Source organism: Anabas testudineus, chromosome 14 (assembly GCF_900324465.2).
Source record: "Anabas testudineus chromosome 14, fAnaTes1.2, whole genome shotgun sequence".
Classification (NCBI taxonomy): Eukaryota; Metazoa; Chordata; class Actinopteri; order Anabantiformes; family Anabantidae; genus Anabas; species Anabas testudineus.
The window spans coordinates 11,265,388-11,290,212 of record NC_046623.1 but is presented as its reverse complement, the minus strand read 5'-3'; the positions used below and the strand labels follow the sequence as shown (position 1 = coordinate 11,290,212).

General features: G+C 40.3%; 2 protein-coding genes across 3 annotated transcripts in view; one reads left to right on the top strand and one right to left on the bottom strand.

The window, feature by feature from the left end:
* Positions 1-1,659: 1,659 nt before the first annotated feature.
* On the top strand, positions 1,660-14,257 carry dtx2 (deltex 2, E3 ubiquitin ligase). Of its 2 annotated transcripts, XM_026372023.1 has the most exons (9): positions 1,660-2,233; positions 2,841-3,429; positions 5,000-5,058; positions 8,246-8,488; positions 9,722-9,789; positions 10,068-10,235; positions 10,702-10,863; positions 11,705-11,794; positions 12,756-14,257. In XM_026372023.1, the coding sequence occupies exons 1-9, from the start codon at positions 1,918-1,920 to the stop codon at positions 12,993-12,995; spliced, it is 1,935 nt and encodes a 644-aa protein (XP_026227808.1). In that variant the 5' UTR covers positions 1,660-1,917; the 3' UTR covers positions 12,996-14,257. The 2 variants fall into 2 exon arrangements, with proteins under 2 accessions (XP_026227808.1, XP_026227809.1); XM_026372024.1 differs by lacking the exon at positions 8,246-8,488.
* Positions 14,258-16,288: 2,031 nt separating this feature from the next.
* gtf2ird1 (GTF2I repeat domain containing 1) overlaps positions 16,289-24,825 on the bottom strand; it is a 33,257-nt gene continuing 24,720 nt past the window's right edge. Inside the window, 15 exon segments of the mRNA XM_026372022.1 lie at positions 16,289-17,221; positions 17,223-17,270; positions 17,930-18,039; positions 18,124-18,161; positions 18,600-18,792; positions 18,879-18,956; positions 19,051-19,098; positions 19,212-19,240; positions 19,445-19,712; positions 19,865-19,936; positions 20,673-20,734; positions 20,878-21,061; positions 21,927-22,007; positions 22,538-22,591; positions 24,013-24,174. Of these exon segments, the coding sequence (XP_026227807.1) occupies positions 17,201-17,221; positions 17,223-17,270; positions 17,930-18,039; positions 18,124-18,161; positions 18,600-18,792; positions 18,879-18,956; positions 19,051-19,098; positions 19,212-19,240; positions 19,445-19,712; positions 19,865-19,936; positions 20,673-20,734; positions 20,878-21,061; positions 21,927-22,007; positions 22,538-22,591; positions 24,013-24,174 (1,448 nt within the window). The 3' untranslated portion in view covers positions 16,289-17,200.

The following is a 24,825-nucleotide window of genomic DNA, read 5'->3' as shown; positions in this document are numbered from 1 at the left end:
GAGTCCATTGTATAAACATCAGAGTCCATTGTCCTCCTTATAACATCTTTAGTATTTTATTTATCCATTTTGCATCAATTGTGTTGGCCGGGTTATTGCAGACAGAATCCAATTTAGTTATATAAATTGCATTCAGCTTTTCTATCTCTTGTTGAATAAATCTTGACGTATTGAACTTTGGATGTGGTGGTCAGTTTTGATCTGCCCGATTGTGCTTTGTTTTGAATGCGATTGATCCATTTACGTACAGCATTTTAGCAGTGCTTCTGCTTGTTTTGTGCCTGCTATGAACTGTATACTTTGACTACTATATCTTATGAAGGCTCAGGCTAAGAAAGCTACAAAGACTGTAAATTCCACCTACCATACTCTTCTCTAATAATTATTATTATGATTATTATGATGATTATTTAAGTATTCAGCCTGAAGTTTCAGATAAATGGAGGTTAGATTTTAGATGGACTCTTTTGTCTGCCCTACCTATGCATCTCCAGTTGAGGGCAGCAATACTGTTGAGGATGATCTAATCTCCTTCAAATAAAGAAACAGAGAAAGAAAAGGAGGATGACACCGTATATTGAGTTAGAGATACAATACATTGTTCTATATAGACATAGTATAACTTACATTTCTTTACTATTATACGAATATGTACATTTGATGTTCACGAGATTAAGGTCAAAGTTAAAGGTTAAAGTTAAGAGAATCATTTACTACATGCAAACTTATCTAGTAGAATTATTGCTTTTTCACTGGCTTTCAAGTGGTTAGAGAAAATCAGATCTATTGTTCTGTTTTAGTACGGTCAAACGGTCAAACTCTTGTGGAGAATATTAAACATCTCAAGATTTTAGCAGGAAATACTGCAAGTTTATGAAATACTGCAATCTTTAAATTAATTAAATTTAAAGATTGAATTAAACGTGTTTTCATTTCGCATTAGCAAGCAGGAATGGGGTGATCACTGGGGGGGAAATAAGAGATATTTATTAGTGGCATTGTACTAGAATACACAAAGTCACCCTTAAAACATCCAAATAGGCACTGTGGTTCTTACAACCAAACAGAGAAGGTGCAACATAGAGATAGGGAAAAAGCCAATAATCAAATGGGCTACTTCACCTTTTTTCTGAATGTTGGAAATATCTACATCCTGCTAAGCTGTAGCCTATTGCTGGTAAGAGCAGACGATTAATTTAGTTCACCTTCATGAGCACCCTTCTCCTCTTATATTATGTTAAATGATCAACTTGTGTCGCCACTTGTAGCCCATTTGGGTTAATGAGGGATGGCCATGGCTTACATTGTTAAATCTCCTGACACTAATATAAGAAATATACAATTTAATGTCACCCCTGTTACATTTAATAAATTTAATGAGCCTTCACTCAGACACCTTATATCTGAGGTATGTTAACAGTAACCTTTGTTTATATGTGTGACTATAACAAAGCATTGAATATTATATGTAAACAAATAGCTACACACTTTAAAATTACAATCGTCGAACATCCCCTAGAAAATGTGTTATTTATGTGTTTTATTATTGTCTTTGTAGGTTTGATTGCCTTTTTTTTAAAAAGTTCCCATTTACGCAAACGTGTGCTGAGTTCTAATATTTCCAATGGTACCTGAAGGCAGCAGCAGAGGATGCAGGAAGCCTGGCAACGCTGTCACAAAGCTAACGCTACCCCCGTCCAGCTAATCCCTGGGAATGCGTTAGCTTCGTCAACATGCTCTCACATTTACTTATTTTTAGTCCTGTAGCCTTTTTAAAAGCGTGTTAGCACATTGATAATGGATTCTTTTAACGAGCCAAGCTAGCCTAGCTGGCAGACTTTTATCTCGTTGTAGCCACAATCAGTTAAACCAGCTAACCAGGACGAGTTGTTGTTAGCTTAAGCTAGTTCGGTGAATATGGCGATTGTGTCTGGCTCCTGTGCCCGGGTAAACGGCTCCAGAAATGGGCCGTCCGTGTCAGCTACACCGTCTGGATCCGTTGGACAGTCTCAGCCCATGATAGCGGTGTGGGAATGGCAGGATGACTTGGGTTATTGGCGGCCTTACAGCGGCCAAGTGAGCGCCTACATCGAGCGATGTTTGTCACCGCGGGGCCAGAGAGGGGGAGGAGGAGGACCCGGCTCAACGAGCATCTGCCTCGGACAATCAGATCCTAGCCTGTCGCCTTATCTTATTGACATACCGAGCTTGAAACAGTTTCGCCAGGACACAGGTGAGTCTATCTCACACGCTCTGCTATTTATTACCTTGACGTTGAGATTAATTTGTAATAGTTGTGTTGAATGTTGTGTCTCGATTCCTGGGAAGTGAAGAAGGCCCTCTTAGCTACTACGCTAACGTTAGCTAGCCACTTATCGTTAGCTCACAGGGGCGCTGTTGTTTTGATTGTGTTTACATAGCATCATGCTAAGATTAGCTAAGTGCAGGCTGAAGTTATGAGGGTGGACAACTTTGTTTAATTCCCATGTGTTGTAATGTTGGCTAGCTTGTTAACCTCGTCATTACATTACATTGTTGATGCTTGTAACATTAGCATATTGTTTTGCTACTTGGAGCTCAGCTGATTCGTGTGGATTAGTTTGAATGGAGGATAACAGAGCTTATAAATGAACAATGACAAACAGCATCAGCTTGCACTGTGTGAACGATTTTGATATTTACACTGTTGGCATCTACTATCTATCTGTCTGTGTTGGGTTTTTAACTGATTAAATTAGGCCATTTTCTCTGTTATGGCCCCACTTTAGGATTTTGAAAGATAATATGGATTTATTTGTACAAAGAAGCCTAACCCTGACAATCCTATTGTTTATTTCCAGGAAAGACCCGGTCAGTACGTCGCTCTCTGTTTGCCCAATCTTCAGGCCTTGGCAGTGGTGTTTACTGGGAATGGGTCAATGACGAAGGAGGATGGACTCCATATGAGACTCGAACCTCTATCCTTTTGGAGCACAGCTATCAGGCCCGTCAAGGCACAGCAGACTTGGGTCCCCATGGATATAATTATATTGTGGATCTCACGTCTCTGGCCCAAGTTAACAAATCCACTGGTTTTAGGCGACAGGTGCGACGCCAGTGTAACCTCCCATACCCACTGGCCTCCTCTGGCCCCCCGGCTATTCCATCAGGCCCTGCATGTTCTTGCCAGCAGTGTTTGAGCCACAGCAGCACAGGACCCATGCCCAGCCGTTCAAGACATTCCTTTTCATCAGGGAGTCTGAACAGACCCAGTCTCCAAGGGACAGGGAGGGCGGCAGCAGCTCACCCCACTTCTGTCTACTCCCCATACCCTAGAAGACCTCTCTCTGTTGGAGGAATGTCCTGGGGCAGCCCCTGGCCTCCACCACCCTCTGGTAGCCAACTGTCTGCACCACGTCTGACTAATGCTGCAAGTTCAAATGGGTTAAGGTTGGTATCTTACTGATGTTTTTGGTTGTGATTTGATTTGATTTGATTTGATTTCAATGCAGGTTAGAGGAAAACAACAGAAGTGAGGTCTTCTCTTGATCGGTTAGCTGTCTGGGTGCATGTCACAGGCTCCTCTCCACCCTTTCCTCGTGTTCCGCTTTGTCTTTCCTGTCTGTTTCTACTTTGACCTATCCTGTTAAATAGGGATGACAAAAATTATCTGTAGCTGCATCCCTGCAGTGGCATGTTTGTTTTGGCTCAGTTCCAATGACTCTTGTCTCTGTCACCTCCAGTCTTTCTTCTTTTCTGTTCCTATCAGCATAGTTGTTTACTTAAATCTAATGTGAAAATGTGCAGTTCACTCACATTATCTCTGGGCTTTCATTTTTATTTATTGTATTAAGTTTCATTTAGTCTTTTCATAGCCACTGGAAATCAATCACGGTGTTACAAGTGCTGGACATTCTCTGCCTAGCATACACTGTGGTCTGTGTGAAGAAGTAATCTTAATACAAACTGTTAATTAGTCTATTATTTATAAGTTTTTGCTCAGTAACATACCAGTGTATCATTCTTGAAGTAATTTCCAAAATTGCTAATAGACACATCTGACAATCTGTATAAGTGGCTTGAATGTTACTTACTCCACAAATGGCTTGGTAATTGGGTTGTTAGTCATTAATATGGTTACTGTTGTAGCCCAGACTGCATTAAGATACCAGGCATGCAGACCACAGCTTCTTCTGGACAGGAGGTTAAGTGATGTCAAGAGGGCTTTATTTTAACAGTGAGATGTTTCCACCAGGTGTTACCATGTTCTTTTATTTGGCTGATAAGTGATCTATGAGGGTCAAACACAGGAATTGTGGTTATTTCCATGTTGAAACATTTTTATTTGTCGCCATTAATCACAAATTTGCCTCAAAGGGAAAGAAAAACTCAAAATAAGAAAAGCCCGGCTAATTATTCATGTGTGTTTGTGTGGTTGGAGCAAAGAACTTAAAATAAAAATGGAGATAAACTTGATCAGTTCTATATCACTTAGTCAATGAGTAGTATGACACAAAACAAAACAGTCCATTTCCTAATTGATTAAGCAGTGAAGTAATTTATAATGCTTAACATTTGCTGGCTCCAGCCTCAAAAACCTGATGATTTGCTGCCTTCTGGCTTTACATACATTCTTCATCAGGTAAAACAAGCAGTTTGTCAATTAGGCTGGAAAATCTTGAAGGGTAGTTTTCACTGCTTTGTGAGTTTTTATAGACTATGTGTCGGTTGGAGAAATAAACAGATTAATTGGTAAAGAAAATAATCATCAGTTGCGATTGTAAACTGAGCTCGATCATACTTAAGGCTTTGAAGAGTCTCTTACAGTTACAGTCACAGTTAATTCACAGGCAGATTTTATTTTGTTGTACTGATCTGGTGCCAAAGCTCTCCCCAATTAAATGGTCTAATTCTCTGAAGTGGATTGGGAACTTATATGGTTCTAAACCTTTGTTCTGTTATTCCTGCTGTGTTCATTGTTGCTCACTCAATTTCACTGTCCTTGTTTCCTGCCCTGCAGTGTTCCTTCCATCCCTGTGCAACTGAATGGATCCACCAGCGTGAGCTCTGCCCTGGCAGGTAAACAGGGTCACTAACCATCCATCCTCACTGTTATTTCTGCTCAATCTGTTTGGCACAGCACTTTTTGGTGGTTGCAGGTTTTATCCAGTGTAAATATACATACATGCCACACCTCTGCATTTGTCATGTGAGTGTTAGTCTCTTTATGAATAACATGACAGAAGAAAAATAAAAATGAACACACCTTAAATGTTGAGCAAACCTTAAAAAACACCAGACAGTCTTTCATACAATGACAAACACAAGGATTTTTTTATTATTCAGAGGCTACACAGGTTTTCTCATGCTGTCCAAAGCAAATGGCCATGGATGTGAAATCTTCCTACTTCATCATCTTTTTACTCAAACATAGCCACAGCTGCACCATACCTCGTTCTTGATTGATGGCACAGGGCTAAACAGCATAATAGATGTGCTCCGTTCAAGTACTATTACTCATATAGCTAATATGATATGTCCCTATACACTGAAGATTCAGTTTAGTTGACTAGTTCAGGTGACTAGAGTTCTGGCAAACAATTTGAAAGATGATATTAAATGAGACAGCAGGTTCAGCAGCACTTCTTGTCATGACTTGGAGAAAGCTGAATGTGCTGTTTCACTTCCAATGAAGCACAGACAGGCTTACCCTGCACTCATATTAAAAAAAGAACTCTTGCAGAACAAAAAGGCTGTCGAATTATTTTTAATTGTCGTCTCAAAATAAGAATTCTTTTCGCAATTTTTTTTGCGTGCTTGCTGCTTTACTGGCTCTTCCTATGTTGCTTGTTTGTCCACATTCTTGCTTTGGTAGCATCATAAAAATTATCGCTTCGGAAAAGACTCTAAAAAATATACTGTATATAAATAGAGAGGAAAAACAATGTCATGCATGATGAATAGAAAGTATTTATTTATTGAGATAGATAGATATAGATATATATATAGATATATATATATATATATAAATAACCATAGCTTGAAGTTGGTACAGTGTTGTGTACACAAAGCTGTCACATCATTACAGCCAAGTGCTTATTAGCATTTGATAAGTGAGGCTCATTGCCAGTGTAGTCTACCACCTGGTCAATACAACAGGTGTCCTGTGAATTCAGCTAGGGTTATATAATTTCATTGTATTTTTAAATTACTTGCAGTCGTGTTTGCTTTTCAGACTTTGACGTGGTCTGGTTTTATTTCAACCTTCAGTTACACATGGTGACATATTTAATGCTTTGATTTCTCTCCTCCTCTTGTGTAACCTAGAGAATGGAGTAAAGTGATACAGCAGGATAATACTGTATATAGTAGTCGGACGAGTTGTAATGATCAAAAAATGGCAAAATGAACCTGCAATGTCTGCTTTTTTTTCTGCTGCACACACATTTCTGCTGCATACAAATTATAACGGAGTTCCTCGGCTGTGATAAGCTGACTGAATCAATACAATCAGCTTGGAAGAAGCTGGGGGACCAGAACCTCATTAGTGAAAATCACCGTACCATGACTTTGGTGAATCATTTAAAATGAAAGGTCACTCATGGTGTCTTCTCCATATTTTAATGCTCATTAGTCAGTAATGAACATTAATAGTAACCGGTGCCATATTTTTCACATTTTGTTTATATGGCTGTTTGGTATTCAATATATCTCTATTACTGTTTAAATGGAGGGTACATGTTAAAACACAAATTCATCTTTGCTTGGGTTGGGTGCGTTTGTTGGATTAGTCTTTTACCAAGACGTTTTTTCATAAAAGTTCCTCTCCTTCACTTGTACTCTACTCCACCTTTGTGGCTGACATCTGTTGCACAGTTGGTAAAAAGGTTAGTTGTGGTTTGAGTGTGTTGTTTTCGACCAATTTGTAGCATTACTAGCAAAGTACGGTTTTCCGGTCTGTGTCGAACTTTGCTTACACAAATCATGTCCATGCCAAGAAGAAGCCCCTCAGCCCCCACTTATAGGGATGATCTTTTAGTTTTATCTTGGCTGGTCTGCGTGTTTCTTACGTTTCCTGTTTACTAAGTGGGAGAAAACTTTCGCTGCATCACACAATATACACTCACTGGCAACTTTATAATTATAATTATTATGAGGTTATAATTACTCAGTTCTTGTTGAAACTGTCAGAAAGAAGATAATTTTAACCCTCATTTAGGTAGTGAGGGTGCTCAAAATAATAGAAACACCTGTAAATGTTAGGCAGTCCAGTCCAACTATGAGTATATATCATCATGTTGCACAACCCTATAGTGGCAAGATTACAGCTGCAAATTGGTAAACCTTTTGGGAAAAATGTGACGTGATCTTCATCCAAGTCAAGAGTATTAACAAATATAATGTGCCCAAAGTAAAAAAATCTGATCTTTCATGTCTTTATTGAGAACAACAATAAAAAACCTCACAGTGTGAGTGGAAAAAGTATGTGAACCCTTGAATAATGTTAACAATTACAATAACAATAACCCTCAAAAAGCTAATTGTTCACATACTTTTTTTCCATTGTCGCTGTGAGGTTGGTCTTAATAAAGACAGAACATTTTTTTTGTATGTTATTGTTTTAGGCACATCACATTTGTTAATACTCTTGACTTAGATGAAGATCAGATCACATTTCATGACAAATTAATGCAGAAAATCGTGAAATTACAAAAATAGTTAACCTGCAGCTGGCTATGAGACTCCATCCCTAGCTATTGGTTAAACTAGAGTAGTAGTAGTAGGAGTACTAAGCTCAGCAAAATGTTTAATTGGTTACTTTTCATTTCACAGTTTCTCATTGTGTAAATCATGCCACATTTTACATTTACTGATTAATCACTGTCAGTGCCTCACTTCTGACTCTATAAGTTCTCAGTTGATCTTTTCCAGACTCTAAGATATCATGTTGTTTTCACTTGGCTGATAAGATTAAATCAAATTAAATGTTAAACAGAAATCCATAACTACTCGACACACAAAATCAGCTTGGTTTCAAATTAAAAGTACTTAATGCTGTGTCTGATGCTGATGTTTTGTGTCTGTGTGTGTGTATGAATGAGAGTCACGGTAGAAACATCAGCTGCTGCTACATTTCTCATACCTTTTTGATTTGTTTCTTTCTACTCCTGCATATTTCCACTTGCTGTGAATCCCCACCTGCCCCACTCTGCCCCGCCCCCCTCCTGCCTCATCCCCCACCCGACCCCACCCTACTCTGCTCCAGGCATGGCCTCCATTTTGATGTCAGCAGTGGGACTCGGCGTACACTTCACCACTGCCCCCCTCCCTCAGCAGCAGCAGCAGCAGCAGCAGCAGCTACAGCAGCAGCCACAGCAGCAGCAACCTGCTCCTTTCTCTCTTCCTCCTCCTCCTCCTCTCCAACCCCTAGCCAGCAGGCCCAGCAAGCCCCACAGCAGCAACAGCAGCAGCAGTTCAGTTAGAAGAGCAAAGAGGCAGCACAGGAGAGGTAGCTACCACGCCACCAGCCCTTCTTCCACCTCTGTTTTTTTAATTTTGCCATCATTCTGTTTTGGTCCAGTTATAATATCACAAGCTTTAGGAACATTTCATCCTGCATCAACCCACTTCCATGTGTCTTTATGTCTTTATGGGGTGTATTCAAGCTGCTACTCTTGTTGTTGCAAAGGCATTTTGAGCAGCTGTCAGTAAGGAGTTGGGATTTCTATCTCGACAACTCTGATAGAGCTGTGACTCTCTTCTCTGTTGCCATGTTGCCACTTTTATTCCATGTGTCGTTAGTATCAACTGCTAACCTATCTTAAAGACATCATTCATCACAGTAGCTTTCAATGATGTGCAGCACTTTTTATTTTCTTTTAACTTCTCACTGATCATAATGGAGGAGGCTGCTAGGAGTCAAAATGATGATTCCTAGAAATGCTGTCTTAAGTATACAATGTTTACATGTTACAGATGTGATACCAAATATGCAGCCGGTCACACTGTCCAGTGTTTAAACAGGAGCATCCAACAAGCTTGTATCAATCCTTGGACATATTGTGAAACTTATTCACTGACAAACCTTTGTGTATCATAGAGGATTTATTAGCCACCAGAAAACAAAATAAAATACTAAGTGTGTTTTGGTACAGCTTAGATAATTTAAATTGTCGTCCATGCTTTGTCGCTCATGCATATAATTACTTCAATTTATTGCCGCCTCTTTTTTCCTAATTCAACTTTGTGTTGTCCTGACTACACATTATACTTCCTCTACTTGCACCCGAATACCTGAATTAAAGGACGCTAAAGCTAAAGGACGAGCGAAACATGAAGATGAAGGTTTAGCTGCTTTTAGGAATTTGTTTCCTAAACTGTCCTGACACTCACGTGTTTGTGTGAGAGAGAAAATATGGCAGTAACGTATCCATCCGTCATGCTGCTCACTGCCATTATACATTAACTCTGTTTGCTCCATTATTTCATTGTGCATTCAAGTCGTGTTTTTCATGGTTTACATTAGCCAGTTTGATTTTAGGATGTGTCATCAGCCACAGCCTGCAATTATTTAAATATTTTCCAGAGTAGGAATCAAAGCTAATGTGGCTAATTAAACTAAAACGAGAGTGTGATTAGTTGATATTGTGAATATTTTTGTGGCTTTTTCCACAGCAGATGGTTGGACTTATTATTTCAGCTAATTCTTCGCTTTGTATTCTGTCTTTTGTCCCCGTTTCAGCCACAGCTCAGAGACCTGAGGAGGTGATTCAGCGCTACATGGAGGTAGTAGGCGGGGTGCCGGATGAGGTAAATGTTTTCATGGTCACAAGTCTTTTTCCTCTCAAATGTCACAGACAGAAACACAAAAAGCTTCTTTAGTGGTCTTTAGTATTTGCAAATTAGTCACTGTTACCTTTGAGCAGTCAGGGATGCATGTCATGTAAGGTGCAAAATAAACAGAGAAATTTCAGCAAAGCTTAGATGTTTTTTGTGGTTTTATGCCAGTGCTGGCCTTGAAATCAAACTGAATGCCATTTATTCAGCAATTGTGGCAATAAACACAAAATTTCCTGTGCCGCCCTCAGGACTGCATTATCTGTATGGATCAACTGTCCAATCCATCCGGCTACGAAACACCGTCCACAGAGGAGGGAGGCCAGAGCATCCTGCCAGAGACTGTGGGGAAATTCATCAAATGCGGACACACCCTGCATATGCTCTGCATGCTGGCCATGTACAACAACGGAACAAAGGTTACTAAAGTGCCACAGACTGCATGGCAGCTTTTATTTTTATTTTTTAAAATCATGTAGGCAGATTTTTGGCAGTTTGTGTTGTATCTGGTTGATCTGAAGAGTCGTCCTCTAAGTAATTAGTTTGACTAAAAGTGCATCTGAGTGCTTGTTTATTTATTTATATATTGATTTCTATTTTTTATCAGTGTTTCTTTTTCTGCTCGTTTCTTTTTCTCATAACTGTTTGTGTTTTCCTGTGTAATATAAAGTAATACCAAATAAGCATATTGTTAGTTATGCATATTATGCAAACATCCATGAAGGACTTGTTGTACACAGCAGAGCTATAGTTGCTTGCTGATGGAAAGAAAGGTGAAACAAAAGTCTCAACCTGTAGATCGATAAATATTTGATCAGCGCTTACCTGGTTTGTATTGATCGGTCCTGTTTAAAAGGTTCTCTGGTTGGTTTTTTTTCCTCACAGGATGGCAGCCTGCAGTGCCCATCGTGTAAGACAATCTATGGAGAGAAAACCGGCACCCAGCCCAAAGGCAAAATGGAAATTTACAGCATTGCCCAGTCACTGCCAGGTCACCCAGACTGTGGCACGATCCAGATCATCTACAGTATACCGCCTGGCATACAGGTACAGGTGTATTATCACTCTGAATAGATGTGCCAAGGCCGCTGTGTCACACAGTCACATATTGAGAATTTATTGTTATATCCAACCTTTTTTAACCTCTGTCGAGCTTTTCCCCAGGTCCTTTACTGCTGACCAGAATGACCCCTTTACAGTGTGTTTAGCAGAGCATTTGTTCAACGCCCCACCCCCTCTATAGCCAGTGATTAAGTTAAAGACTCCTGGTTATTTGTATGTAGTCGCACCAAGTACTGAATGGTGTGAACTGGAGTTCTCGACTGTAGGAGGAGTATGACACAGAAAGAAAAGCTACATAAATGCAGCGACACTGTATGTCCTGCTTAAATAAAATTTATGTTTCATGTTTAGGTGAGCTTTGAGGATAAGAACTTGGACAGATAAGGTACCGAGGTAGTCTGGTCTGTAAGTACTCTGTGTCTGGCATTCGCTACATTACACGAAAGGCCGGTTTGCAAGGGGTGAAGCCAAACGTAAGGTTCGTTGAATGACTCAGAGGGTTTCTAAATAATGTTTTAATAGATTGATGTTCAGGCTCAGCTGTGGCACAACATTCTCCTCCAGTAACAGCCACCTTTATTACATCCTTCTGGGACAATTGCGTGTCCTGCAGCATGCATGAGTGAAGATGAATTGCAGCAAAGAGCCATATGTACCACTGATCTAAAGTTAAAAGAACTCCAATCAAATTTGTATTGAGCTGTTGCTCTATTCTTAACAGTCTACAACATCACAGTTATTAGATTGTTTTATACATCCAACTGATGTCTAGCATTAAACTTTATAACTTTCCATCCATCAGTCAGTTTCTGTCCTCCTCCATTAGGGCCCGGAGCATCCCAACCCAGGACAGCCATACACCTGTAGAGGCTTCCCTCGCTTTTGCTTTCTACCAGACAACGACAAGGGCAGGAAGGTAAAAAGCAGCATTCAGAGTCTCATTGTTGTGTAGTTTATGATTTGCAGCAGAGCTGTCACACTCCTGCGGATGTTCATGTCCATGTCAGTGTTTCAACAGCTCAGTAACATGAACACAACACTCTGCATAGTGGTCCATCACCATTGTAGTGTGTTACAGCATTAGGAACATTTGGTGCTCTTTATAAAGTTGTGTTGTTTCCGTGGTGAATTAGTAGCTCATTTCCTGCTTACTAGTAACTGCAGCTGTACATGTAGCCTCTGTAATTCACTAATGGCAGATTGTATTAAATTATTCCAGTTGCAGTTTATCTGCGCTGTGCCTCTGTCTCACGTCCGTCATCAGACTCCCCAGTGTGATCTTCCCTGCAGTGGATGGATTTGAGATAATGAAAATGTCCCAGATTGGACACACAGCCTGTCCCACAGTGTAGTCAACAGCAGGAGCTTTTGACTCGTTAAAGACAGAGTAGTGTTTAGGGAACATTAGACAGCATATCTGTTGTGATTAGCTTAGCTAGTTACATAATCCAATTTTAGTCAATTTGTTTTTAGACAGCGTTACATCTATTTCTGCTCTGATGGCAGGCGGTCACCACTCTGTGCATACCGCTGACAGTCAGCGTTCCTAGTGGAACAGTTAAACACGACTTAAGATGTTGTGCTTTAATTTAATAACCAATAATCCAGAACTGTCACTAAATGCACAGAACATGTATTAGGAGTCAAAGCGCATGGAGATGTCTTTGTTATCTTGTTCAATAAACAGTCTAGATCCAAACCTACTCAGTTTACTGTAACAGAAAACGAGTTGAAACTGGAACCAGCAAATGTTTTAAAGTTTTGCCAAAAAAAGGACTGAAATGATCTGTAGATTATCAGATTAGGTGGAGTTGGTTTGTTAATGATCCACTGACCTAAACCACACCTCACATTTACTTTTCTCTCTGTTCTCAAAGGTTCTTGAGCTGCTGAAGGTGGCGTGGATGCGGCGCCTCATTTTCACCGTGGGTACGTCCAGCACCACTGGGGAGCCCGACACAGTGGTGTGGAACGGGATCCACCACAAAACTGAGATGATGTCCAACTTGTCGGGCCACGGCTACCCCGACCCCAACTATTTGGACAATGTTCTGTCTGAGCTGGCCTCTCAGGGCGTGACGGAGGACTGCCTCAAACCTCCGGGCGGCAGCAGCTAGGTCCCAGCTCTCAACGTTACACCACTAAGTTAACCCTTCAAAATCCACCTCTGTGGCCAGGGAGGTCTCCTGCCACCTGTCTGTTGTTGAGTTCACGTCAGCGTCTGCCCAGATCTCATCGAGTGAGCAGAGGGGAGGAGCGAGCTGAATGAATAAGGTCTTGAGGCTTGTCTGGGAGGATGCACCGTGGTGCTGCGAATGGTTCTCATACCACCTCCTTCATGATCACCATGTATTCCCGGAGACTGAACTCAGACACAACTGGGGCTCCTCCTACTCTGAGCCTCTTTTGTGAACCCTTCACAAACCGGAGATTGTGTTTTTAGTTTTGTCTTTCGTTTTTTTCTCCATCAAGCCTCATTTGTATCCCCTCGTCCAGTTACCATGAGAATGGGGATAAAAATCTCATTAAGCACTTTAGTTCTGACAGTTCATTTAGCTGAGGTGTGTGATTTCCCAGTGAAGGGCAGTTAACTTGTTTTCAAATTGGGAAGTTATGCAATTGAAGTGTTTCTGCTGAAAACATTTGTGTTTAGCACAATGACACACTGAAACTTTAGTAGCAAACTGAATATATATTAGCTTATTTGATGAGAAGGGGCAATACTTTACTGTTGTAAATAAATAAATAAATAAAAAAAGACACTAAAAGAAACAATACTGATAACCATTAAACAGGTGGTATCCACATAACGTGGATAGATTTGTGTATTTTTTAACACTATTTCTAATTTGACCATCTGTCGTCGTATTATATTCTCTAACCTCGTCTAATAAGCAGATGTTTAATACAGTCACATGGTGATTTTTCTTTTCTTCTGAGTTTGCAGTCTCTTGGCCCAGGGGCATTCAGCAGTTATTGTTTTCGTCACTTAATATGTACGTTTGTATTGCCATGTGTTTGAGAAGCGACGAGGCCGCATCGTGTATGGCTTGATGACCTCAGTCTTTTTGCCCAAACCGATGGGATGGAACAGGAAGACAAAAAAAAAAGAAAAGATAAAGACTTAAAAGGTTAAGAATTGTTTTTTGTTTTTTTGTGTGACAATCAAGGTCATCAAACTCGTCTTGATTAAACAAGACACGTGAAGCTGCAGCGAGCTGTTGATGTTACCGTCCGCTGCAAACTCACCTCCTGTACTTAGACGCATTATTCTGCTCACAGTACTGCAGTACAGTCCCTGAACCGAGTCTTGACATGTATACAAGCGAAACTGAAAAGAAAAAAAAACATCTCTGCAATAAAGAAATAAGGCAAATGAGTCCGGACTCCATCTGACTTTTTAGTTTAGTTTGAGTGATGTCTAGTTCCACTAGTCGGGGCTCATGAGAACTGTGTGAGGGAATGAACTCACGTGGGGCTCATAATGCTTTCGTGTGTGTGTGGGGGGAGAATATATGATCCTCTTAAATAAATAAGAGTAAACGTGCAGTGTACGCTGACTTTAGTGGAAATATTCTGTGCCATGCTCATCAGAGAGTAACTAGAGTTAAACTGGTGGTTTCTAGCAGCAGTCTGATGATCTCAGGTGTCCCTTCATCATTCATCACGCCCCTCTAATCTCCACATAGTCCCACCAGCAGCAGGTGGTGTTCACCTAACTCAAGGTGGTTTGATCTGATTTTACAGTAACATCGCAGCATAAACGGTTCATCTGACCCCAAAACCTCAACCGAGAAGCTGATCCAATGCCTATCAGGCGTTTAACGTATTTATCTCAGTGGCCTGTCTGCAGCTCTGCTGTTTCCCGGACACGGAGCTTGAACCCTGCTGAATAAACGTCTCTTTAACCTCTCAAACATTTATTTGTAGTGGGGACGTTAAAGAGGAGAACACGGCCCACTTGGCATGGAGTTTCACTTTACTCCACCTTAATGGACTCTTAAGTGCGCAGCGGTGCTTTGTGTTCAACGTACCTGTGGAGGGAGTGAGAGTGATGTACGCCGGCTTGAGGCTGGGAGGCAGGACAGTGAGAGGAGGAACACCAGACTGTTGATGTGACTTCAGAGACGATACTGTTTCTTGTTATGTAGCAGGGAGGGAACTATGAAAGGAGAATTATTGTTATATTATCTATTCTACTGAAAGAGCTGTTTGAACTTTTAGGATTTGGTTCATCTGTTTTTCATATGTACAAAAATGAGTCGTTTTAAGTTTCACTCAGTTGAAAAATGATAAAAGGGATGATTAAAAAGCTGCTGTTCAGACAATAGCCACCACCTTCTTGAGAAAATCAGTTTACCCTTAATATTAAGACATTAACATGACAACAGTTTAGATTTCTAGAGATTCACACAGCCACACTCAGGTTACTGCTGCCTTTATGTCATTAAAGACACTTTGTCTGGAGTTTATTCATGGATTCCATTGTTTCTTAAACAGGATCTGATTTGTGGTTTGATGTAATTTGGTACCAATTAGAGGCAAAATGCTCATTTCATACACAGCAGGTCAGCTCGACAGGCATAAAATAGAGACTTTACCTAAAGGCATGCATAGAGGATCCTTACGTTTACCTATAAGGTGCAGCCTGTGAGGTGTTAACTAGGTTATGTGAAGATAATTAAAATGAATCTGCTGGTGATGTGGATTACGAAAAAAAGCAGCTTTAATGTTTTCCAAAGTGGCATCCCAATCGAATTTAGGGTCAAGGCTAGAGCGTTCCCGCCACCATCTCCCATCAAGCAAGAGAGGATCACAAAGAACAGTAAATCAGATGTGTGGAGAAGGGGTTGTTGATGTAGAGATCACGTCTAGTATTGTTCAAAGGTGTTCAAATCCATAATTCCTTTTTGTAGTTGAGATGATTTTGCTTTTTCACTCCACTACAGGCTGCACACAGATCCTCGAGGCTCGAGGCATTTTCTCAGCTCAGTCACCAGTTTTGGAGTGATGCTTTTACAAAACATGTTCTCCATCTTGACTAGATTGTAAACTGTTTTGCGGCTCTGCGCCTGTGCTTTTAAATGAATTTTGTTCCCTGAATGAATTTTTCTTCTTTCGACTATGTGTCAGGTCTGTTGGTCGGTTGTGCAAACAAGGGCAGCTGGAAGGTTTTTTGGTTCCCAGTGTAGTGGAAGTAGGTGTCTGGTGAAGTAACGCAACCAGGGGGCTGCACAACTTCAATCTGTGTTTGCTTCTTCAAAGGTGATCTGAAGAAATCAAATTCAAGCAGATCATTCATTCTCCTCAAGGCTCAACTACTCTGAGTGTAATTATTTTACAAGTTGACGATTATTCACCCAGCAACACATCAAAAAAAAAAAAAAAAAAAAACAAACTCCCAAAAGAGTCAAAGTGCAAGGCAACACATTTTATTTCAAAGGCCTAATTGGCGTTAAGGTACAGCATATTAAATATCGTTAGTCCAGAGACAGTCATCGCAGAATAACATACCATTCTTTCCTTTACATGATACATTCAGGCTGACTTTAAATGAGATATTTTACATATTGTTAATGTGACGCTAACATAAGAAGGCGATTCACTGAAGGTCTTCTTTACTGCCGGCGCTGCAGGGCAGAGCTTCTACCTGTCGGACAAACTTTTCACACCATTTCGTCTCCTGTCACTTCTCATGGCTTGCGGTTGTCCCAGCACCTAATTAAGACACTTCATTGCTGCAGTTTAACTTTCAGTGGTTACCTGTAGTTACTGAGTGACTAGTAGCATCTGTTAGTGTTGTGATAGTTCCTCAAAGAGCTGTATAACAGAATATTGTATTTTACATCCCTGCACATAATGTTATATTTTAATAAATATAATAAATAAAAAGTACAAATATGTGAATATTAAGGAACCAGATCGCTATCAAAGACATTTTTTTGTCAGTAATACATTGCCACCAAATGCTGGATCCAACAACATGACTCAGTGGATGGACACTTCATAAATAAATAGCATGAATTACTGTCGTGATCAGCTTCAGCAGGAAACAAAAACCGCCGGCTGTCCTGCCGGCACTGTGTTGAGGCAGTGTTCAGAAAAACAAGCCAAGCTTTTGCCCTGCAACTTTTTGATCCACTTACATTCTGTTCCTCGAAACTCAGGATGTCATTCACAGAGTGAAACCTTCAGCCCGCTATATTCAGTCTGTAGAGATTTAGTCTCAGCACGCTGACAAAGTGTTAGTGTCGCTTGTGGAAGAGTCATGAATATCACTTTGACAAACTCCTTTTATCCCTTTGAAGTTGAGGTCTGTCCTTCAGTAATTTACTTTCCCAGGGGACCTGAACATTCACTCCACTGTAGTCCACCATGTACATGGGCCACTGCTGCAGGGACACAGCACACAGAGAGAGAGAGAGAGAGAGAGAGAGCGGTCATAATGGTGCAGGAAAAGCTTTCATTAGTATAAAGATGTTGTTGAACTTCCATTCAAAACCAGCATTAACATGAAGATTCAGTAGTTAACAGACACAGTCATGTATTAGCACAGTTCAAAGCTCCCCTTCCACATTTGCTTTACTCACCTAAACTAACTGTGTTAACTACTGTCAGCTAATATTCAATACTTAAAATAAAAATACTTTCTAAAATGCTGATACAAAAAAACTACACGTAGACTTTAAAGGGTCTGTTACAAAGCTTAAAAACAAGTTGTACATGTACATAAAGTACATGTGGGTGTGCTACATTGACACTTTTCTGTGTATTTTATGTGTCACACACTTGATTTTTAAAGTTAAGATACAGGTTGTGATACTCCATTAACTCTTAGCTTGTTTTTGATTAGACATCACTACAGTCTACAACAAGAAACCAGACAAGTCACATTTTAATGTGACCTGATCTGATTTAGTAAAATGCTCCTTTCGAATTAGCTAGTAGTTAATAAGAACCATCAGACATCATTTTACATCAATCATGGTTCATATTTCCTCTTGGTAAGGAGCGGGCGCCCCCTCAACCACCCCTGTTTTTCCAAATGTACCATCACTGGAATCTGATTGGTTGAAATCCCCAGGTCAGAGGAGGCAGGTGCTCGGTTGCTCTCCTGGACTCTCTTGCGCTTTCTTCGATTGGTGGAGGCGTCTGTTCCTGCTGACGACACAGAGCAAGTGGTTTTCACTTTCAGCTGTTGGCTTTCCAGCATGCAGCGCTACAAGGAAATTAAACAGCACCCACCTGTGTTGCAAGCCTGGCTACAGATTTCTGCAAATGGCCTGTGTGACAGAGAGAAATGAAAGCGTTCATTTTAGGTGACACAGCACTTGTTTGCATGAATCCCATGAGAATAAAATAATTTTTTTTTTATTCAATTACAGAACAACAGGGTAATTTGCATTAGGCCACTGTTCAGGCTGCATTTATATCATACTAAAAAAAAAAGAGGCAAAAATCAGGCACCATTTAGGTCTTCGCCTGTATTCTTTCATCATAGCTTAACTGCTTTGATGTCAGAATATTCTTCAATATTTCATATCATTTACATTTGCTGCTGATGATTTATTCTTTGACATCTCAAGCTGGATTTAAATCCCAAGCATAAATAAACCATAATGAGCTTAACTACCAAGGAGCAAAACCCTCCGCTCCCACTGAAATATACAGCGTGGTGACAGCTAACAGGCTGCTGAATATTCAGGTGTCTCTGCACTCACTGTAGCTGGCTCTTGATGTCGAATGTTATTTTATCTGCGGCTTGAAGGATTTTCTCCAGGCACACAATGTCGTAGGTGTTGGGGTTTCGGAAAGGGATGTTGTCTGGAAGGCCACTAACTTCTACGGATTCTGGACTGCCACGGATTAGCTTGTACGGGACCACGACGGAGCGATCCAAGCCCAGGGCCTCACCTGAACACACAACAAAACAATATGATCATAAACAAACAGTAAAGAAGTAAAAAACTCGAGTTGATCATGTAACGTTGACTATTTACCATATTTCTTGTTGAACAGTTCCTTGACTTGCTCCCGAAGAACCACTTTTTCTCCCATGCGGTTAATATCATCATCATCTGTCACGTGAACACAATCAGTGAGTGGCAACTTTCAAAATAAAGTTCCAGATGAAGAAACACGGGAAAATGCTATAAGACATGTTTTACGTACCACTTATTGAGGCGTAGGCCTTCTTCAGTAAAGTGACTCGTCGAGGTGCTGATGAAGACAATACATTAAGATTAAAAGGCACTAATATTACTTGTCCATGCTAAGAATATGGTTAATTAATCAGACCTCATGCTGTTCAAAACTCAAATATCTGTTCCTACCTGGTTTGGGAATGAGTCCTTGAAAAGGTCTGCATAGACAAAAACAGATAAGAGCAGGTAACAGTTAAAAACACAAAACAAATACCAGAATTCATGTTTTAAAAATTATTTTATCATTATTTTTCATAATGCTGATCTGTTGTTAGTGATTGTAAATGTTTTTTAGAAAAATTCCTTTTGGCTCAACATCAAATTAAATTGAGCAGGACAGAAAGCATGTGCATGTTTCCCACCTAGTGATGGTGAAGCTGATTTTGTCAGCGACTGCCAAGATCCTCTCCAGGTTCTGGGAGCCGAAGGTGCAGGGCTTCCTGAAGGGGATCCCAGGGGGAAGGCCCTCAATGATGACTGAGTCCGGATTGTTCTTGATCCTCTTGTAAGGCACTTGGACGGGGTACTTGATGCCCAGTGCCTCCCCATACTTCCTGTTGAACAGATCTTGGACCTGTTCTCGTAGCGTGTTGGCCAGGTCAATCCTGGATAGCTTGGACTCCAAGCACTCTGAAGACAGAGAAGACAATTTGGAAGTCTGGAGGTGTTTTATATCCCTGTTTACTTAGTATTAAAAGTAAGGGTAATAAACTTTTTTTAAACAGCTGAATTCAGCAAATCTAGTTTCTAAGTGGTGAGTAAAAGTCAAAACGGACACACACCTGAGAATCCAGGCCTCTTGGATATAGCTGTAGTGTCCTCTGTTACTGGCGCTGTGTCCTTAGTGTCCAGCTCTTTGGAAAAACATTGAAAGGTTAAACTTCTGTATTTATCATCTCCTAAGATTTACTGAACACAACAAACGTTTAGAGCTCCTCCTTGTTCCAGCAGCAGAGCTTTGTTCAAATGAAAGGTACAGTATAAAAAGCTGCAGGAAATCCCTGCAAGGACTTTCTTTATTTTTTAGAAGAGCACACAAACTGCTTCAAACTAACTTTAAATTGCATTTCAAATCTGCATTATGAGCTTCCAGATGGTGGAACTGTCTGCACATAGACAAAAATACTACTTTATCTTTAAAGCTTTAAATATTATATATGTATAAATTATGTATATGTGAATGCTGCAAGGTTACATACTGAAAATATACGCTGCATACACAGTCGAATGTACAGAAGGTTAAATGTTGTTTACTGATCCACATTATTTCTGGTCCCTCTTTACAAACACACAAACTCTGCTGTGCAGAAAACCACTTCACACAGTCTAAATTTGCATGATCTAAATAGGAGATGACTAATGTAGACAAAATATTGGTACTGGAAACAAATCATTACGTATTCATGACCGTGACATGCACAAAGTGGCTGTATCTATTCAGCAGGGCTTTTAGGTAACCATGTCATTTATAGCACAGAGTTAGTGAATAATGTGCCTCCCTGATTTTGTTTTCTTGGATTTAACTTGCTCTTAAATATATAATGGATGCATGTCAAGCATGTCTAACAAGAAGTGAAACAACAGAAATACCTGAATCACAGACGGGGATGGAAGGCATCTCTTGTTTTACTTGCTCAGTTAACAGCTCAGGCCTGTGCAAACAACAACAGTAAATTATTATAAAATGTCAAGTCCTTCTCTAAAGATCATTTATGTGGATGGCAAAGTATAAATAAATGATATACAACATACTGCAACACATCAGGCAGACATAATTTTTAATGTATGCTGTTACCTCTTGATAACAAACTGGATTTGACTGCTAACAGCCAAGATCTTGCGTAACTTGGCCGCTCCGAAGCAGTTGGGTCTTCGGAGAGAGATTCCCTCTGGCAGCCCGGTGACGTAAAGATCATCTGGGTACATCTGGAACTTGGAGTAGGGCACCTTGGCTGGTTCAGGTAGGCCCAGAGCTTCAGCTAAGGAAAAGGAGACAGCACTTACTGCCGGTGTTCAAGAACAATCTACATCATTTTAAAAAGTACTGAGACAAACTTGGTGCATTACAATTTGGATCTTATTCGAGTAGATCTGCCCATCAGAAACATCAGCAGACATTGAGACACTGTTCTCAATAAAGTTAATTGCTGAGAGTTGGCAACGCCATTAAAATAACTCAAATGCAAGACATAAGTAGTCGATAGTCAAACTTATTTGGAAGACAAAAGAAAAACAAATTGTAAAATTATGACCCAGACAATCATAAACATCCATCCCAGTTTTCAGATCAGCTTCGAAGCAAAGTTCTTCCCTAATTTAATTCAGTTTTCGTGTCCAATGAGGGATTAATACCAACTCTACATTCAAATGTAATAAAGATCTGCCTATACTGTTGGCTTGCTTACAGCCTAATAGTCTGATTACAGTTTCTTATAATGTCAGAAGTCTTTACAGTGATGTTGTCAACAAATACTTTCTTGTACTGTCAGATACCTGTTTACTGTAGTAGTGTTTACTGCTACAGTATTCGGCTTCTTTCATACAGTAACAGAAACACTCATTTTTTCTTAAACTCATCTGATGTGAAATTGAGATTCTTTCTTTTCATCCCACCCAATTTGCCTCACACTGAACCAATTAATTCCAATCTGATATTTAAAAACTTAAGTGCTACAATATTAATAATAAAACAGACTTTAAAAGATTAACTTTTTAATCTCTGTACACTGGTAAAGGCTGCGTACATGCAGGGGAGATCAGTCTTACTACAAAATGAATGGGCCAGACATAAGTTTCCATTCTCATATGAATGAGGGTTAAGCTCCCACACTACAGGTAGCTTACCATACTTAATGCTGAAGAGGCTCTCCACTTGTCTCCGAAGCTGGAGAATCATTTCACCAATGTCCTCCACCAGAGTCCCTGCTGCAGGAGTCACACAGATGAAAACACCAATAGCATCAAAAGAGAGTTATTACACGGGGGCAGCTCAGTTAGTGCAAGTCTTCCCACCTGTGAAAATTACTACTTCTCTCCTCGCCAACTTTATTTTGATAAATTCTGCCTGTCCCGCACTGACCTGGTAATGACAAACTGAGTTTGTGGTGCATTATTAATCACCTGAGAACGTAACAAATAGGCATAGGAGAGAAGAACGGTAAGGACAAAATGGGAAGTCGAAAATAATTCTTGAGGTCAGTGTCAGTAAAAGCCACAAATTATCTAAACTGCGCCCACAGTAAATGCAAAACATATCTGTCTTGCCATAACTACCAGCTTATCTTACAGTGGACAGTCCACGTAGCATTTTACTGAATCAGTGTTTTTTTTCCATTTTCAATGTAAGTTACAAAATTTGGGAGCTTGTACAACAAGATAATGTTACACAGCAAAAATGCTGTTGATTAAACAAACTATCTTTTATAAATTACTTGTGCAAGTGGACTCCACCCCACCTTCTGAGGATCTTCTGATGCTCTGTGAGACTGCACTGGGTGACCGAGCTTCGGCTGTGAGATGCAAGAAAAACACGAGAAGGGTAAAGATGCAGCTGTAGAATCAGGTTTTTGCTAATGTTAACTGATCTAACAATCTGAGCGTACTGCAATCAGAAAAGCACAAGATTAAAGTTTTAACACTTCTGAGGGTTTCCTCTGACACATTTCAGTGGGATGCAGTTCACTGCATTCAGCGTTAGTTTGATCATTTCTTCTGCTAATTAAGCTGCTGCTATATTAACACAACATGTGCAAGTTCTGCAGAGAGCTGATGAGGTATGATGCTTTTGCCGAAACCCCATGACCACTATAGCACATCTAAAAAGCTTCACTGGCTACAGATCAGTTACTTTCTAAACCTCTTGTCTTGTAACATGAACAATCTAACATCATTTCACATAATCTGAAAGCTTTAGTGCACACCAAATAATACCAAATGTGGCATTTGCTGCACTTACCTTTATCGCCTTTCCTTTAGAGGTCATTTGTGAAAGAAAACTTAAACAAAGCACAAGCAAATCAATAAAAAAAAAAAAAACACCTCCTGAAAGCAGTGTAAGCTAAATCCAAGACCACACTGAGTAGACTCTCTATGGTTTGTAGTACTGTAATAGGACTACAGTGTATGCACACACATTTCTAATAATGTAGAAACTTACTTGACGGTTATTTAATGTGTATTTTGCAGGATAAAGGGTCTGAAGACTGTGTGTCGTGTGGATAAAAGAAGCCAGTTTAGAGGTAGAGCGTAGTTTACTCAGGTGCTCTTGGTAAGCTTACTCTACTCACCTATAGTTTAGTGAGGAGAGCTGAACTCTGTGTTAGACAGTGGTAGGATTTGGGGGACTTGATAGGATATTTGAGGAGTAGTCTGGTTTCTCTAATACAGTAACTAACTGTTCTGTGCAACAGGACTAGAGGACAGTGTAACTCAAAATCTGGAAATGTGCACAATGCATCAGTCTTTATAACTGAAATGATGAAAATCACCAAAGTTAGAAGTTTGAATTTATTTTGTGACATTATGACAAAAACTAAAGACACTAAAGAGAGTGAGTCAAAGCCACAGACTCAGTCAAACAGCTGCAGCTGATGCATGATGTCTTTCACAGATCAGAGCTAGTGCTTGGAGGAATGGGGGAACAGAAAAGCTACAGTAGGTCAGAGTTTGGGAGGTGGGGTTTTAAAGGTTGGGGTCTTGCTTTCTAGTAGCTAGAAGGATTGATCATGGGGAAGATAAAGTATCTGGGAAAAAAAAGTGTTTTCATACGTGCTGCAGCTTATTTAGCATCCTAAATAAGTGTTGGGTGGCAGCGGTGGGCACTGGGTGGCACCACTGTGGCTGTAAAGCTGTGGGTGGAGCTGGCATTCCAGGACTTGCGGTGTGATGAGGGAGGACAAATGGATGTGGGGGCTGACGGGGCTGAGTTTACCTGCGTGGTTTTCCATCGAGTGATGGGGAGCTGGGGGAGCAGAGGGAGCAGAAGGAGCAGAAGGAGCTGTGGGAGCTGAGGGTGAAGCTGTGGCTGGACACGCTGCAGCTGTGACAGGCTCGGCCACAGGCTCGCCGGGCTCCTCCCCGCTCGTACCAGCATCTGAAAAAACAATTAGTTTGCGAGTGCCACTAACTGCAGTATAAACACAAGAGAGCAGCAGGAAATATGTTGCTGATACTTCCTGTGGTGTTGTAGATATTTCCTGTGATATTTTGATATTTCCTGTATTTTTGGTTTGAGCTTGTAGAAATGCAAAACAGACCCAGGTTTTAGACAAAGTCAAAACTTCTGCACGGTGCGGGAGACTCACTTTCTAGCGTATCACACTGTCCAATATAGGGATTCATGTTTAGCCCACTTTTACAAACTTTTCTAGTATTGTTCCTGCTATAGCAGGTTTGGTTTCCTGTTTTCGGGGATTAACTTCTGTCAGGTTTAGATGGAATGTTGATTTAAGCTTAAGGGGAAGCGATCAGGTCCGATGGCCCATTGCATGGCTGGCCAGGGTGGTTTCCCTCCATTGTTTGTTTTGACCAGCCTGCCTTTTGTTTCTGTTAAGGGCTTTAATTTTTCTATCTGTATTTGTGTGGTTAAGATCTGATTCGTTTAACCTTGTTTCATATTAAAAGAGAAAATAAAAAGAAACTCGATTTTATTTCCACTAATTCTGACTTAGACTTTATATCTAAGTGATAAAAAAATGGACAGAAAACGTTTCAAAAGAGGAGAAAAACTTAATGAAAGAGACAA